This window comes from Mya arenaria, chromosome 12 (genome assembly GCF_026914265.1).
Source record: "Mya arenaria isolate MELC-2E11 chromosome 12, ASM2691426v1".
Classification (NCBI taxonomy): Eukaryota; Metazoa; Mollusca; class Bivalvia; order Myida; family Myidae; genus Mya; species Mya arenaria.
In genome coordinates, this window is record NC_069133.1 from 58,388,830 (window position 1) to 58,406,875 (window position 18,046).

General features: G+C 36.3%; 1 protein-coding gene across 1 annotated transcript; it reads right to left on the reverse strand.

Annotated features, from left to right (window-relative positions):
* Positions 1–3,506: 3,506 nt before the first annotated feature.
* On the reverse strand, positions 3,507–15,026 carry LOC128212250 (lipid droplet-regulating VLDL assembly factor AUP1-like). The gene is made up of 10 exons (XM_052917610.1): positions 14,900–15,026; positions 12,368–12,502; positions 11,460–11,613; positions 10,905–11,016; positions 10,130–10,236; positions 9,739–9,854; positions 9,156–9,325; positions 8,679–8,831; positions 7,781–7,896; positions 3,507–7,502 (listed from the first exon to the last, which is right to left on the reverse strand). The coding sequence occupies exons 1-10, from the start codon at positions 14,932–14,934 to the stop codon at positions 7,371–7,373; spliced, it is 1,230 nt and encodes a 409-aa protein (XP_052773570.1). The 5' UTR covers positions 14,935–15,026; the 3' UTR covers positions 3,507–7,370.
* Between the last annotated feature and the right edge of the window lie 3,020 nt (positions 15,027–18,046).

Sequence of the window (18,046 nt, forward strand, 5' to 3'; positions counted from 1 at the left end):
TTTGAATTGGTAATTTGTGTTTTTGATTTCTACTTCTTTTTCTTCACTCAAAAAGCATTTAATTGCTTTAACCTTGACCTAATGACCCAGGTTTCACAAATGTTCAATAAACCAAAGACACAATTATAATTTATAAGTTTTTGTACAAAGCATCACTATCCTGCATGTTTATACATTTATTATTATACATGTATATCCATGTTTAGTTCCATAACAAAGTGAGGACTTTAACCTGACGGGATTGTGGGGCATGGACAGTTAGAAATTATGCACCTGGGTACCTGATCGTCAATTACCTGTGGTTACCTGTATAAATACAATACATGGCACAGAATAAACACAACATAGAAGAATTAATACAGTTTTTTTCAGTGAAGTAACCATGTTGTCAGAAAGTAAAACATGTAGAATATGGAAGTTTTATTGTTAGTCAAATGAAACATGTCTCTATTCATGTAATATAAATACAATAAATACAAAAAAAAGATTACTGTAATGATCTGGTGATGGGTACTTATTTGGCCAGTTGGTACACCTCCTTGACCAGTATTGATAAGGTACAGGGTACTTAATTGGCCAGCTGTTTCCCCTCCTTGACCTGTATTGATCTGGTACTGGGTATATAATTGGCCAGCTGGTACCCCTCCTTGACCTGTATTGATCTAGTATCGGGTACATAATTGGCCAGCTGGTACCCCTCCATGACCTGTATTGACCCTGGTACCTGATATATAATTGGCCAGCTTGTAACACTCCTATATCTGTTGATCTGGTACCGGGTACTTTTTTAGCCAGCTGGTACCCCTCCTCGACCTGTATTGATCTGGTAACGGGTACTTTATTGGCCAGCTGTTACCCTCTTTCACCTGTATTGATCTGGTTACAGTACTAAATTGGCCAGCTGTTACTCCTCTTTGCCCTGTATTGATCTGGTACCGCGTTATTTGGCCAGCTGGAACCCAGCTTGCCCTGTTTTAATCTGGTACTTTGTTGGCCAGCCGGTATCCCACCTTTTCATGTATTGATCTGGTATGGAGTACTAAATTGGTCAGCGGGTACCCCTCCTTGCCCTGATCTGGTAACGGGTACTCAATTGGCCAGCTGTTACCCCTCCTTGCCCTGATCTGGTAACGGATACTTAATTGGCCAGCTGGTACCCCTCCTTGCCCTGATCTGGTAACGGGTACTCAATTGGCCAGCTGTTACCACTCCTTGCTCTAATCTGGTAACGGGTACTTAACTGGCCAGCTGGTACCCCTCCTTGCCCTAATCTGGTAACGAGTACTCAATTGGCCAGCCGTTACCCCTCCTTGCCCTGATCTGGTAACGAGTACTTAGTTGGCCAGCTGGTACCCCTCCTTGCCCTGATCTGGTAACAGGTACTCAATTGGCCAGCTGTTACCCCTCCTTGCTCTGATCTGGTAACAGGTACTTAGTTGGCCAGCTGGTACCCCTCCTTGCCCTGATCTGGTAACGAGTACTCAATTGGCCAGCTGTTACCCCTCCTTGCTCTAATCTGGTAACGGGTACTTAATTGGCCAGCTGGTACCCCTCCTTGCCCTAATCTGGTAACGAGTACTCAATTGGCCAGCTGTTACCCCTCCTTGCCCTGATCTGATAACGAGTACTTAGTTGGCCAGCTGGTACCCCTCCTTGCCCTAATGAGTTGCTATCATTACTGTATTATCAGATTATAGAATTTTGCCTTTTATTTTCTTTCATGAAACTGGTCCCAGGTAGTATACAGTGAAGATATTAGTGGAAAAATATACTGTGAAATCATTTATATTCGTTGGCATGAAATTTCGTGGTTTGCCGAAAAATTACAATTTCGTGGGTACTTGAATTCGTGGTTTTTCATTTTTGAAAAAAAAAATCGAAACTGCGATCGTCCTAGATCGACTGCATAATCTCCACGTGCTGGCCTGTGGTTTCATTCTTCTACGTCACTTGGTTTATGACACTCGCTAAAGTGGAACGACATGCCAATTAGTGCATATATCCATGTCAATTATCGATTTAATTGGAAATTAAGGTCATAAAAGAAGATGTACCCTGATCCTAAATATAGATGGGCGAAGCCATTGAATGCCAATTAAGAATTTTGCAAACTGTGAAAACACCGAGAAGGTCCGTATATTTGAGTAAACAATCCCTAAAGATAGCTGATATTTACAAATTAAATCACTTTTGAATATTCATCTCGATTCAATATTTATTCACATGTTTTTGTTTAATAAGTATATTGAACGCGCTGTTTTGTACATTGTCACGTTGGGTGCTTAGCAACCTCCAGTTTAATCGATTAATTATTTCATTAAAGAAACAAATCGAGAACCGACACTCATCACTCACATCTTGTGAACCTGGAGATTTTTATGAACAGCACATGTTTAGGCACGTGCTTCTGTCATTTGGTTCATAAATTCACATTAAAATTATTTGGTTTTCTTATTTGTTTAAGGCAGATAATTATTATAATATATTAACAAAACAATGATAGTAAGATATACAGTGAGACGGATATTTACGATGTATACTGCGGCCTCTGTAACGAACAAAATAGAGTATGGACATAACATGGCAATTGAAAAAGTGAATAAATGGTCTATATTTCGTGGGATCTTGAATTCGTGGATCACCCAACCCACGAAAACCACAAACATTAATGCCCCACGAACATTAATGATTTCACAGTATCAAGTATAGTGTTCTTGACCTACTTAACCCAGTAACCAAAATGTGCTTATTGAATGCAAATAATAAGCAGTTTCATTTCCCATTGTCAACCTATTTTCTTGTGATATCGTATGGACATTATAGTTTGTCTACCACTTTTATAATAAGGCCAAAACAATAATGTTTGTTTAGGGTAACCTTCCCATAATTTCAAGGTTGGGTAGGTTGGGATTTTTTTTGATTTTTTTATTATTTTCTTCAAAATCTGTCGTAAGTTCAGAGTGTTTTCTTGCACATGGCAGTCTTTCCTACATTACTGTCAATGCCTGACTTTGTTTTATCATATAAACAATAATCCTGACTAAAATCTGCATTTATCCGCCCTTCGTAACTCTCTATTCGCTAACGAATATTTTTTTTTGCTCAGAAACGGAAAAAAATAGTTAGGGTCGGCGCATTTTTATAGGTAGGGTCGGGTTACCCGAAACGGACATTTTTTTTTTAGGCCTAAGGAAAATTAGCTAAAAACAAGGCTATCTCTGGAAAAAAATCCCATTGTCAATGAGAAGGCCGCAAATGTAATACACTTACATCAGTATAAGGTGAATAATTTTAGCATTTATGATTGAAGACAGGACATGCGAAAATATAGGCAAATTAGGGTCATTGCTCTTGTGCATACTGCTCTATTTCTATGTTTCAAGGTTTATTTAAATCCAATCAGTAATTTTTAACTAAGATATCCTCCAAACAAGGGTCCAATAAAATAAATACTAAAAAAAGAGTTATTCTCCCCCAAAAAGGGTTCCAAAAACGTACACAGCACAGAGGTTATCAGTTTTATTACAAAATAATTTCATAATATATCATTAACACAATTACACAGACTAACTTTTTAAACAGTCTACAATACCTAGAAGGAATTTGATAAGCAGTGGCAAGACACTCTCTGAAAAACAAAAGAAACAAGAGCGGTCACAGAAGCGTGACAAATGCTCCCCGAGTTGAGTGATAGCCAGCTGACCTCAAAGCTAATAATATCAACTATAATGAAACAAAAGCAAAAAAGTCAACACTGCCATAAATCAATGAAACGTAGTTGGAGCATTTCATAAACCAAAAGGAACTCGTTTACAACTCTCAGTCAAGGCATTTGAATGTAACAGTTTGAACCGTAACAACAGAAAAAAAACTTAATCGTACAACATAAGTGTAACTTGACAAACGTACAGTTTGACATTGACCTAAGAGATAAGAGCACAAAATGTATGTGCAACTCAACTTTGTGAAGTTTGATTGAATTTCCATTAATAGTTGAAAGGTAATTCAACTTTATGAAGTTTGATTGAATTTCCATTAATAGTTGAAAGGTTATCGCTGAGTAATGAATATTCTGTGATTTTAATATTGTATAACGTTGACCTCTTAATTTGGACCTAGACTTTGAGATAAGAGCGCAACATACCTACAAATATGTGAAGTTTCAATGAAATCCCATAAATTATAACAAGTTTATTGCTGAGACAAGAATGTAATGGATGGACACACAGATGCATGCACAGACAACTGACCATGTGATTACTACATACCACCCTTCATGTAGGGAACATAACAAGAAGTAGATACTGCTAAATTAAAATCAAAATCGGAAGGTTATTTAAGCACTTTTAATCTTCTGATAATGAGTTCATATCTACCAGATAATGGCATTGTATTAAGATCAGGCTATCCAGAACAAGGGACTAGTAAACACACTCCATTTTGACATACCGTACCACGATGTTTGATAAACATAAATAAAATGTACCATTCTTTATAATAATATAACAAATATTCATAGACATTTGTAATGTAAAGGAAGTTTAACTTTTATTCAATAAACAGTTCAGAGAATGCTAACAATGAAAAAAGTATGGCCTTGGCATATACCCTATACATAATATATGTAAATATGTTAACACAAAATAATTCAATTCACAGTCATCTTTACTGTACCAGTATATTTGTAATATATCAATGATTCCGTTTGCCGGAGACAATGATATTGTGCACCATTACAATCATTTTTATGGCAAAAACACCATTTTCATTGATTATGTGCACCTTAGACAATGGGTGCACAACACTATTGAAACAATATCAAAGTATTTATAAAAAAAATGGATGAGAAATCAATAATAAGTAAGCTAATAATTCAAATTGTCTGCCCTTTTTTGTAGCAAAATGATATTATTTTCAAAAATCATTAAGCTCAACAACTGTAACAAATCCCAATGTATTGTTGTAAAAAACGCAACGGGGTCTAATCTTCAACTAGAGACATTGCATATAAAAAAAATGACCATGATCACCCAAAATGTAGATGTTATTCATTTTTTGTTAAAACAAGAGAGCCAAGATGGCCCGATATCACTCACCTTATTACTGAAAGAGTTTTAAGCTTATTGATCTGACAACAAACTGGAGCCACCCTTACCGCACAGGTAAAAGTATAAAACTTTTCGTATTAAAACATGAAAACTATTTATTTGTTCAAAAAGGGCCATAACTCTTACAATATTTAACTTGGGAGTTATATAACTTAAACTTTTTGCTACTGAGCATGTTTCTGTAGCTTTTTGCATATATATTGTTTCAAAAGAGTTATTTTACTGTGAAAAAGACCATAAAGTTTGAAGTTGACATCTTCTTTGATTGTATAACAATAATCATAAGAAAAGTGGTAAAAAGATAAAAATAAAAAAACATTTCTGTGAAAATATTTTGAAATCGGGCCAATGCTTTCTGAAAAGAAGATTTTCAATTTTTTCTATATAGACATATGACAAGTAGCATTGAACTACTTTTTTTTTAAGAAATCAGGAAGAGGACCACCCAAGGAACATTCCTGTGAAGTTCTGTTTAAATTGTCCCAGTGGTTTAGGAGGAGAAGTTGTTTAAAGAAGTTGACGATGTACGACAGATGGATGACAATCACAAAAGCTTATGCTAGGGGAGTTAGTAAAATTAATAAAGTGAAATAATGCCAATGTCAAATATCATTACCTAGTGTATACAAGAAAATATGAACTGGTAGTATAAGCCTCGATAGAAGCAACGGCATGTGAAAAAAACTGTTAACAAAATACACGACACATATTTTGAAAGAAATATAAATCCATTGACTTTACTAAGAAGGCCTGGCTTCTCATTAATGTTCAAACAGCCATCCATGATACTGTCCATAACCTTTGCTTATATCTAAATACTCCAGCATTAAACTTGATGTAGATCATAACTTATGCATTGTCGATTCACATTCAGATAAGGAATGATATACTTTTCTACCTTTATAACGTGTGCCAATCAACAACAATATCTCTATACATGATGATCTAGGGTTATAGCCTGGTTTTAAAGCTGCATTCTAACAGATTTACCGTTTTTACAACTTTTTATTTTTTGTCTTAGAATGAGCAAATTTCTTCGTAATTATCTGTAAATCAGTGATATAAGATGGCTGACAAAAGATCAGATTGCCATTAGAATATTAATGTTTTATGGCTTAACGGTTTAAGAAAAATGCATAACTTATCAATTTTTGAACTTCAATATAAAAATCTGCAATCTAATTTTTTGTCAGCAGTCTTATATAACTGGTTTCCATGCATTTGCAAAAATTAGCTCGTTCCAAGACAAAAAAGTTGTCAAAACCTTCAAGCTGTGAGAGTGCAGCTTTTAAAGGACAGGATGCTGGAGGAAAGGAACAGAGTGCCAAGGGCGGAAAGGGCACATTGTTTTCAGCTGTGAAGAAGTTTCAGCAGCCAGATATATTAAGTTTGTATGTATTTTAATTTTATAATTATCTTTTTAACAAAACAGAGGAAGTGTTTGATTACCTAAAGCTTTCAATTCTAAGAAGGCAGAAGGGTGCACATGCTGGTCTCCATGAGGGCAGAAGTGTGGTACCAAAAAAGGACAGGGTGCAGCACCCTTTTATAACTCTTTACCTAAAACCCTTTTTATTATATTACATCTAGTGGTACCATGACATGTTTTAAGCAGGTTTACTGCCATGACTTAGGAGAACCAGACTGAACATTCAACCTCCCAATACGACATCATTGCTTTTTCCTTATTTTCCAATCACAATTTTCTTAATAAATATGCATGAAAATGATTACTGTACATTACAAAAAAAAACATTTACACATACACAATTTTCAGCTATTGCTAGATATACATGGGTTAATATGTTTTAATAAACGTGAATTCCATCCTCCAAGGAGTGATTATGCTTTTGAATCCATATAAGACTGTTTATGTTTTTAAATTTAAATGCAAACGTACACTTAAGTGAGAGAAAGGACAAACGTGTGCTGAAATGTTAAACATGCGTACTAGATTGCAAATTTAGTAAATTTATTCAAAAAAGAAACTTTTCTTAAAGGCATCAACCCCCCCCCCATCTGAACACTCAATCTGCTTTTTCACTGCCAAAGAAACTCAACTTCATGAATACTGAGAAAATCCTAAAAAATTCCCACTTTCAAACCCAATTTTTGTTTTGTTACTTTTTTCAAATGATGCCACCAAATTAACACGAAATCTACTTTCTGCCATGCTTTTCATGGCAACAAAATTCCAAAAGGCAAATACACAGCTGTACAACAATGCTGAGATGAACTATATAAACACACACTATTCCTGGCCTAGGGTATGTTATGTTTGTCTTTATATCGAAGTCTAGCAGTTTCCAACATTAACTTTTTCCTTTCATCCAGAGATAAATGTCTGTCACAAGGATTCCGGGAAAATGACATGGCCTTGAATAATGTTAAATCCTGAAAATAAAGAATAATTTGCAATACATATGAAACAACACTGAAAATTACTTATACAAGATCCCAACACACAAGAGCCTACGACACAAGACCCCACGACACATGACCCCATGACACAAGACCCTATGATACATGACCAGATTCAAATGAAATTTTGTTTTAACAAGAGTGACTTAAGTTAAGACATAAGTCAATACACAATAGCTGTCTTCACCATCGTTGTTAAATAGGGCTGACACATATAGGAGCTACCGGCAAGGTGTGTTAAGTATTCATACCTTATCGGGAACACTGACTGGCGATTGAGGGTTCGATGTTGCCTCTTCCTCAAGAGAATATTCTACTCGACCCTCCAGAATGTTCGAAATTGTCACATCTACATCCTTTGTTTGTTCTGAAACATTTGATCATTGGGATAATAAACAAAAAGTCCTATCACTGGATATAATAAATGCCCTCCAAACTTAAAACAAACTTGCGTGATGTGTCTGGATGACTGGATTTCCCAGGTATGTATTTCACACCTTAGCCTGCTTTGCTTAATTTTGCACAATTTGCACAATCAATGCTTGATTGGTATCACGATTATTATGAAATGATACTGGCTTAACAGTTTGAGCAAACATGCCATTAATTTAATTTCTATGATCAATTGGCACGAGACAAAACCTCAACGTTATTTAACTATATGTGTAAATTTCTCTCAATGCATTTTGAAGAGGCTTTTGAGAGTAGACATAAATCTATCAGGCTAAAATGCAGACGACTTCTGCATTCTGCAGAATACCCATTCAACTTGGTTGAAAGAAACAACAACACATATGAGCCAGATTCATCACAGGTGACATAGAGCCAGAGTACAAGCTAGCTAGGATAGCCAGGTGTAAATGTGCTATCTTTATGTTTTGCTTGAGTCAAAGTATTTTGCCGGGCCCAAGATTATCATGACAAGGGTTTTGGCTGTTTTTCTAAATTTCATTTCAACTTTTTACCTTAGAATTTTTTAAGTTTGTAATTGATAACATCAAAATAGCTACTAATAGGCTTTTAAAGGGAAAAAATACATAAGTCATCCCCCCCAAAACATGGTGTGCAGTGTTAAGAATGTTCTAAGAACTAAGAAGCTGCTATGTGCTAAGTTAAACAAAGAGGCTTAATATACAGAATTGCACTAACCGAGGTCCTTTTGCACAGCAACAGCTGGCACCTGAGGCAAGACGTCCTTCACTTGTGCTATCATACGCCGTAACTCAGCGTCCACTCCGTCAAAACAGCTTGTACTTCCTGTCCCGCTCGGGCCGCGCTCTACAGGCGACTGCTTCTGCACCACTAGAACGGATGTTAGTAAGGAATCATTTTTCTTTTTTAAACTGCAACAAGTTGAGAAAATTTATATTTTGCGATTATCAAGCATTAGTAAATAATAGTACTTTTATCCAAATGCTTGACCAATGCCATTAATGTCAGACAATGACAGTTGTTAATGTGACAGGAAATACAGAATATCTCATCCTGTCTTAGCGATGACAGAATCATACATAAAAGAAAGCATGTTAATAAGGACTTCATATATAATTGTTATTGTATGATTTATTTCAAAATATAACAATGTTTTCAGTAGTATTTTCATTAAAAATAGTGAGAAAACCTTACCTCTTTGTGGTTGTTTTCTCGTAGCTTTCAACTTTTTAATGTATTCGGCAACATCGGCAGCTGTGTAATTGGTTCTCTCCAAATTCAGTGCCGTCCCGATCACCTCTCGTACACGCTCTGCGAAATCTTCCATGCTTTCAGCGCCAGTTTTAGTCATAATTGGATGAGTTCTACAAAAAACAAAGAGGTCTTTTTTATTTCATTGTTCTATAATACTTCACTTCCATGTTTTAAATAGTAATCATAACATATTTGTAGTTTGTTTTTCATCAACAAAGGAGCTTAACTCTTCAATTACTATTGCCACTGTTTTGCATGACACCAATCTCAACTCCAAGACAATAAAAAAAAAAAATTCTTTACAAAACAGATTGAAAAGGCCCAAAACTGCACTCTATCTAGCAGATGACCATTAAGGAAAATGTAATGAGAAATGTATTACTTGTTCTGTAAAAAAGATGGATATGTTCAAAAAGTATCTTGTTTTCATTTGAAAGCAAAAGTGCACATGGGAATACATGCATGCTGATTTGAATAAATTCAAAGCCCAAATTCTACTTTAATTATGAACCATATTGCATACTTGACTTTGTAAACAGTGACAGGAACAAAGAAACACCAGAGAACATCCGTCCATCTTGGACTGTCAATGGTGGACAGGGCGCACGGGAACGAGAGCCTAGACAGCTGTATGGAAACCTGAACAAATAGAAATACTTATTTAAAAGTTACACAGATTTAAGCTGTTCAAGGAACATGACAAAGCATTGGTCCATCAGCAACTTGAAATGAGGAAATTGTTTAAACATAATTATTTCATTTAGTTCAAGCCCTGTGACAATACATAAGATATACAGCAAAGACAATAAATTGCATTGGAAAACAAGCAAATAAAATTCTAATAAAAATAATTCTCTATAAAGTTTTGAAAGCACCAAAGTCCAGTGTGGCACATTTAACAGGATATCACTTACTGGTTGTACGGGGAGTTCTAGCTCAAAGGCCTGCGTGTGAAACTTGAGAAGCCCGGTGTTGTTGGTGACAGCTCCCTCCGGATGGAATAGCAATGGCAGCTTGTGCTCTGTAACGACAAACACGTAAAGTTAACAAGTGTAACTGAATGTGGTTCATGCCCTTAATTATACCGACAATGGTAAAGGCCATGAATTAAGAATGAACACTGTCTGTGTTATCCATTAATCAAAATCTTAATGCTAGATGGAAACAGAAAGAGCTATTTTCACTTTCCAAAAAGAATGATGAATTGTCTCTTGGATTCATGAAATGATTTGAAATGATCAGAAGTCTTTATGAATCCACAGTGTTCAACTTCAAAATAGTTTTTGCCGCTAAAATATATTGCAGAGTTATGGGTATTGCTGAACTTATGCATATTGTATTGGAAACATGTGTTAAAGTTAACAAGTTTCATTTCAATATCTGGAACAGCTTTGTTATGGCCAAGTTTAGAGTTGTTTCTTTATTTGGACAATGACATCAGACCCTGACTTTTGCCCCAAAACAAATAAAAATCGTACTGATTAGAATTTAATCGGGCCACTATTTTGACAGTGTTTTTAAAGATAAGTGTTTGCAACACCATAATGATATCAATTATTTCTTATGTGCATGTAGTTACTATATTTAACATTGTTTGTAGCAAAGTTTCTTATTTGCAACAAATAGAGTAGCTAATATTACCAAAATACACATCAAAACATTAAAGGTATCTGTAGATGTGAGTAGTACCTTGTATAAAGCTGGCACAATTTTTAAGGAACTGCTCTTTGGAATACCCTGATGCCAGATCCTTGTAGCCTAGAACCCACTGGAAAACTGTAGGAACATTCCTGTGGTAAGGCTGAAAATAGAAGTTACAATGCAGTAAGTAGTGGGTAACAAACAGGGCTACTAAAAACCGACAATTTGCCATTATGGACAAAATTGTTTATTTTTTTCAATTTCAGTCCAAAACAGCAAGTCAGTAAAAAATATAGATTTGTTATGCACAGTGTTTGTCATACCACATCCCCAAACACCAGGGTACATCCTTGAGGGCAATAACATTTGTGTTAATTGACTTTGCTGCTTTTTCTACATCAAAGAGATGTCAAAGTTGCTGTCCTTTTTTCAAGTAAACAACTGTCACACTTTGCTATGAAGAGCCATATTATTATTACAATAATCATTGTTCATCCACGAGCAATTAAATTCCGAATTAATTAACCTAAGTAACAAAGTATGATACAATGTAGAAACAAAATTACAAATATCTTATTTACCATAATTGAAATAAATTTTTACCACAAAATGGCTGGTGACAACATCCACCACAATATGATCGAGAATTGATGTATGGTTGGAGACCAGAATCTTGGGCGCGTCTGTCTGTCCACCTGGTTCCTCCTCCACCCAGATGTGGACACCCAGCACGCCCAGCATCCCTCGCACAAACTGCCTGTTGTTATATGTATCAGGAGTTATGAATCAAAGAACATTGGCTCTTTTGAGAGAAAATTGTTCATCCTTCAGCTTTATCAATTCTTTTAAATCTTATAATACACTTCTAAGAATAGTTTTAACACATTCAGAAAGTGTAGGGTTTTAACTAAAAAGTTATGAAAGGGTGAAGCACCCTGTCCTTTGGTCACACCCTTCTGCCCTCATGGAGCAATTTCAATATTTATTTCAATCTATTATAAAAACAACTGCAGGCCACTTTAAAAGGGAAACAGGTCTATATAATCCTCCAGGTGGCACGGGTGCAATGTTTTGTATACAAATGTAACTTTATGCATGTTCCACATCAAGGACACTTATTTCTAAATTAAGAAATAACTCTTAATAGTTAAGATATGGAAATTTGCAAACATTCTATTTGACTGTCTGCTCTATTTGTTTACTTCAGCTATATTTAGCACAGGGTCAGTGTCGCTCTGCATGAGTGATAGTTTGTTTATCTGATAAACACGCCTACAATTTTCTCACTACCAGGGCAGAGATTTTTGCGGCTTGGAAGCAAAAGATACATTTTATTTGATGTTTGTTCTTAAACAAAAATAACATAAATGCAACAGGGTATTCCATATGTACATATCAGCACTTATACTTTCTTGCTATAGAGCTAGCTTTTATAGCGACGCAGTAGTGTCAGCCTGCAGAGTGAGGTCATTACACAAACACTTCTACCTTAGTATCCAATGACAACTTACCTTCTAGCTGCAGCTCTAGGCATGAGACAGACGACCATGTATGCATGGAGGGCAATGAGGACACGACAGACAATCAGGAACACACCAATCGGGAAATACAGCACCATCAGTCCAAACTTGAACCCAGGACTGAACCTGTACAAGTATAAAAGTAAGTCTCAATTTTGCTTAGCAGACTTCATTTTTCACAGTTATGTATTTAGTATTTAGACTGTTGTTTTACTATCAATTATGAGAAAGCAATCAACCTGAATATTATAATGCACTAGTCAATTGTAACCACCACCACCACCCCCCCCAGGTCCGTGGAATAGCAGGGACTTTGACTTTCGGTCCAGCCAACCCCGGGTAAAATCCCCGCCATGCGGAGAGGAAAAAACAGTAAAATCCACACCAAATGCCCCCGCACCCTAGGGACCAGGGCTTCTAAAAACCGGCAATTTGCCAGTCTGGACCGATTTTGGCCAAGCCAGACCAATTTCAGTTTAAAAAAAGTGTAAAAAAAAATCGGTCCGAAATTTTCTCATGTTTTTAGAATTTCGGTCCAAAACGACAAAGTCAGTCAAAGTTGTAGAAATTGTAATACACAAACATTTACGTGTCATTCACACATTCAAAACTACCCCCAATAGGTCATAAAAGTGTCTTAGTTACCATGAGACCGATGCAACCAGCTGCTTTTTCCGCTGAGCACTCTAAAGCCTATCTGTTAATTAGCAGACGCTTGCAATCAGTCCAATCATGTGTTTTGGTATTGGCAGAAGACACAATTAAACAAACTATGTGTTAATTAAGTGCTTGCAGCTATCCTGATGAAGTGTTAAAATAGGTCCATATTTTCACATGGCTGTTGATATCACACTTATAGCTTGAAGGCCCGATTATAAATCTAGATAGATATTATTATTCAAGAGTATCAGTTGAATGTTGACCCACTGTAGATGCATTAAGCAAATAAAACATAATACTGTTTCACGTTTTGTCGTCTGACCGCTTCCCGACAGCCAGTTATTTACGATCGCAATTGTTCTTATTAGAAAAGCTGCAGAACTCAATGAGAATCTCATTTGAATTAAGCTTGTATCAGTGACCATCTGAATCGGCTATGCGGCTCTAGAACCGTCTTAGGAATTGCGATATCGCGCAAAAATATTGACAGAAAAGACGTCGCGAAAATGTGTGACATTTCTAAATATTCGGACTTTTGAACAGGCCTTTTTTTTGGGGGGGGGGGGGGGGGGGTCGCCGGATCCAGACCGATTATGGCTGGGTCCGGACTTGTCCATATAAACAGCCGCTTCAGAGTCTTTGATAATTTTTGTGTTGGCGACTCTTCGCGTCCATATACCACTTGTTGTTTTCCTAGCCAAGATCCCAGCGCTAAGTATATTTAGCGCAAAGATAACGTGCACCTGTTCCGGTTAAACTCCACTAATAAAATGCGCATTTGAAATCAGGTAGTCATTTTCAGTTAAGGGCATCAATATTTGATAAAAATGTGAACACATATAAATAAGGTTTTTTAAAAGCTTTAATAAAACAAATACATTTATATATATATACTAATCAGGAAAACAGTCGAAAAAAAAAATCAACCTTATGAATAATGTATCAAGAATATCGATGTCCCAACAGGGGAGGTCACTGCGTAGGATAAATATACTAATAGTGGCTAACCCAATATGGCAGTGAAAAGTTGACAGAAGCCGATCAGCGTCAGTTTATCATGGAAAACTTAAGTTATAAATAAAAGGTATTAACCAGTATATCATTTATGTGTCCCTTTTATGTTTTCTTTTAACAATTCAGTGTTGTTGTAATGTAATAGTCTAATATTTTCTTTTACACTGGTATAAATAAATCGACTTGTGGCGTTATAGGGAACACAATGAATATCCAAATGTTAAAAAACGTTCCCTAAACGCGCATTATTGTGGCTAGGTCCAGACCGATTGAGGTTCCAAAATTTTAGAAGCCCTGCTAGAGACCCTAGGTAAGGCCCATTCCCAGCTTTAGTTTTGCGAAGAAAAAACACTGCATTCACCCTACACTGCGGGGCCATCTGGGTGGTAAAACCATGGCCATTTTCCCCGGCTATCCCCGGTATACCCCCAGACCTGAGGGAGCCATGGTTACAATTGACTGGTGCATAAAATGTATCGCTTTTACAAACATTTTACACTTCAAAATGTCTTCATGTTGTTTTACAAATAGGTAGCAAGGTTTCACACATGGTAAACGGTTCACTAAAAATTGAGTATGGCCTTGTCATCGTTATTGTCAACATCACTATCGATAGATGCCAATGTTGTCCTTTCTGATCCATTTACGGAACAAAGTTTCACCATTTTGCATTACTTTTACATTAAATCAAATTACTTTGTTGTATCATCTTATTAAAAAATACTGATTCCATTTTGTCACAGTGAATGATGTATGCCAATCATGAATTCTTAATAACATATTTTTTAAAAGTATGTCCAGCTCAAGACATATTGCTGAGTATACGACACGACATAAAGTGCAACTAACCTTGTGTCATTAATGAGATCACCTATTTCAAGCATTTTGATAATTTAGCCAAAATTTAACGAAAAACAGTGTAAATATCAAAAGCTAGCTATTTCTATCATGGGCGCAGACATCTTTAAAATGTTATCTGGGTAATTTCCATAAGACTACACCGTACATAAATATTTAATCAAATCGGCAATAGAACAACCAACAACCGATACAGTGTCACTATCGTATCGTCGCACCGTTGTTACTGTACTTTATATACCTTTACACGCGCCAGCTTCATTTCCCAAAGTCTAGCTTGAGTATTATCAGAATCGACACATTGTGAAGTATGGAAAGGCACGTATGCCATATTTTTATATTGAAACAAGGGAAATGTCAGACTATTTAGTTAATGTGTATTAAATAGCATACGGATGTCATTTCCGTGCAACATTTCATGAATTAATGCATTTCTCTTTTATATCATCTCAGTATTTGCTTATTACTGGATAATCTATGACCTGGTAAAAATGAAACTATTTGGCCTTGTGCAATGTGTGACTTGCCTGTTGCCTGGACTCAACTTGGTGTAGCCTGTGATGATTGTAGCATATGGTACCACCAATCATGTCTATCCATGTGTAGCCATGATGCAAGAGAATAAGAACGTCATATATGCTACGTCGGAAGGCAACTTATTTCCTAGAATAAAGACTTAAATCAAAGATAACTTTTCTTTTACAACACCATTTTAAATAAAACAAAGGGCAGTCTATGCCGCTTACAGAGCCCCGCCTTCGTGTTATTACAGAAGTTTGATAAGGTGATTAGTTTCATCGACAAACCTGTTTCGAAAATTATGTTTTGACAGTGCTACGTCAGACGGCCGTATTGTGAAAAGGTTTGTCGAAGTGTTTAAAAAAAACTAAATTCTCAATCAAACTCTGGTAAATGACCGAAGGCGGGGCTCCGTAAGCGGCGTAGACTGCGCTATATTTCATTTAAAATGGTGAAGAAATAGTGAAGTTATCTTTGTTTTAAGTCTTAATCCGAAGCAAAATATTGCCTTCCGACGTAGCATTTATGACGCAATTTATCACGTGGTATACACACATTGAGAAGCTACGAACTGCAATTATTAAATTCCTTTGAACCCTTGTCAGCACTTGACTTTACAGTTGATTCGTTTCTCTCGGAGGTGTTCAGCCCGCTTCCTACAAGTAGTCCTAGATCCACAAACAGTTACAGAAATCTCTCCCACGCCTCATCCAGGAAGAAATCTGGTAGATCGTATTCTAAAGCAAACCCATATGAAATACCAGCAAAGCGGAATCTCAGAATTATGAATGTAAACTGCAGAAGTATTCGAGATAAAACCGCTGAATTAAAAATTGCAAAGTCATACATCAAACCCGATATTATATGTGGCAACGTATCGTGGTTACATGGTATTAAACCTGACAAAACTTCATCAGACGCAATTAAATCGTCTGAAATCTTCCCTGAAGAATATACTATTTATAGAAATGACCGGGGCTCCAGTGGGCGGAGTTTTTGTAGCTATTCTCTCAAATATCACATCGGTTGAGTGTATTGAGTTCATTATAGACTGTGAGATTGAATAAGTAAAAATAACTCTGAAATCGGGTAAAACATTGTACTTTTTATATGCCAATCAATGAAAGACCTTTATAACCTGAGAAAATCATTTGAACTTTTAAATGGAATAAACCAAAAGAACTTATTTTATCTGCAGACTTTAATTGTCCTGATGTTGATTGGACTACGTACCTTAACTGTAAACTGTGGTGATGTGCAAGATAAAACTATCCAACAACACCTAGTAGATACCATGACTGAAAACAACCTCACACAAGTCCATCTCGAACCTACTCACAAACAAATCCAACCTTAATTAAAACAACAACAAATGTTCCAGGAATATCAAACCACGACATGGTGGTCATTGACTCTGATATAAAACCATGCGTTACAAACACGAAGCCTAGGAACGTTTTTAGATTTAATAAGGCGGATTGGGACACTGTTAGAGATGACTGCCAACACATCTCGGACTGTATAAGTGAAAAAATGAATAGTGAAACAAATATTGGAGAACTTTGGTCTATCTTCAAAAACGGCATCCAAACAAGTGTTGAAAAGCATTTACCATCTAAATTACATAAATATCAAAAGAACTTATCATGGCTTAACCGAAATATTAAAAGATCCTTGAAAAAGAAGGCCAGATTATACAAACATGCTAAGAAAATTGAATCATGGAGCAGGTTTAGACAATATCAAAAGGAATGCAAGCGCGAGTGGAGCAGGGCTGAATGGGATCATGTGAACAAGATCATCCTAGAAAAAATGGATAAGCATAACTCAAAACCATTCTGGAATTATATCAAGGCAAAGAAACAAGACAAAATTGGTGTTGACCCTTTGAAAAAGAAAGGTAACTTGTTATCCGACGCTAAAGGGAAAGCAGAAATTTTAATTGAACAGTTCCAATCAGTAGTCACTAAAAGCAATGAAACAACTACACCCAATCTTTTAAATAGAAACTCCTACCCGAACGTATCCCACCCCTTGATAACATTGAAAGGAGTAAAGGAACAACAAGAAAATATTAACACATCAAACGCAATAGGACCAGACAACATGCCTATTATAGTATTAAAGAACTGTGCAAATGAACTGTCAACAGGCTTGAGCATGATATTCCAATACGCTTTAAACAGTGGTGAGCTTCCCTTGGACTGGAGGAACGCAAACATTACCCCTGTGTTCAAGAAGGATGACAAACATACAGCTGAGAACTATCGACCATAAATCCTAACATCTGTAACCTGCAAAATATTTGAACGTATTATCTGTAGCCACCTGCTGAAACACTTTAAAAAATGTCTTAACATCAATAATTCATGGTTTTAGATCTGGATTCTCTACTGAAATGCAGTTGATGGTCACCTGACGTGACCTCCTGAACTCCTTTGAAAAGAAACATCAGTTGGACAATTTGACTTTATTAAGGCCATCGATACTGTGCCCCATGATTGCCTACTGCAGAAGATGTCGCATTATGGGATACAAGGCCATCTCGTGGTTGTCATCTTTTTGAAAGACCGGTCCATGAATGTAGTGGTGGAAGGTTTCAACTCAAAGAGCATACAC

Bases quoted from the DNA above. Each gene is read 5' to 3' on its own strand.
- LOC128212250 (XM_052917610.1), bottom strand. From the start codon at position 14,934: ATGCTTGAAATAGGTGATCTCATTAATGACACAAG. The intron at 12,503-14,899 runs GTTAGTTGCACT...ATACTTGTACAG, and splicing joins GATCTCATTAATGACACAAG to GTTCAGTCCTGGGTTCAAGT. The intron at 8,832-9,155 runs GTAAGGTTTTCT...CATCCGTTCTAG, and splicing joins GAGAAAACAACCACAAAGAG to TGGTGCAGAAGCAGTCGCCT.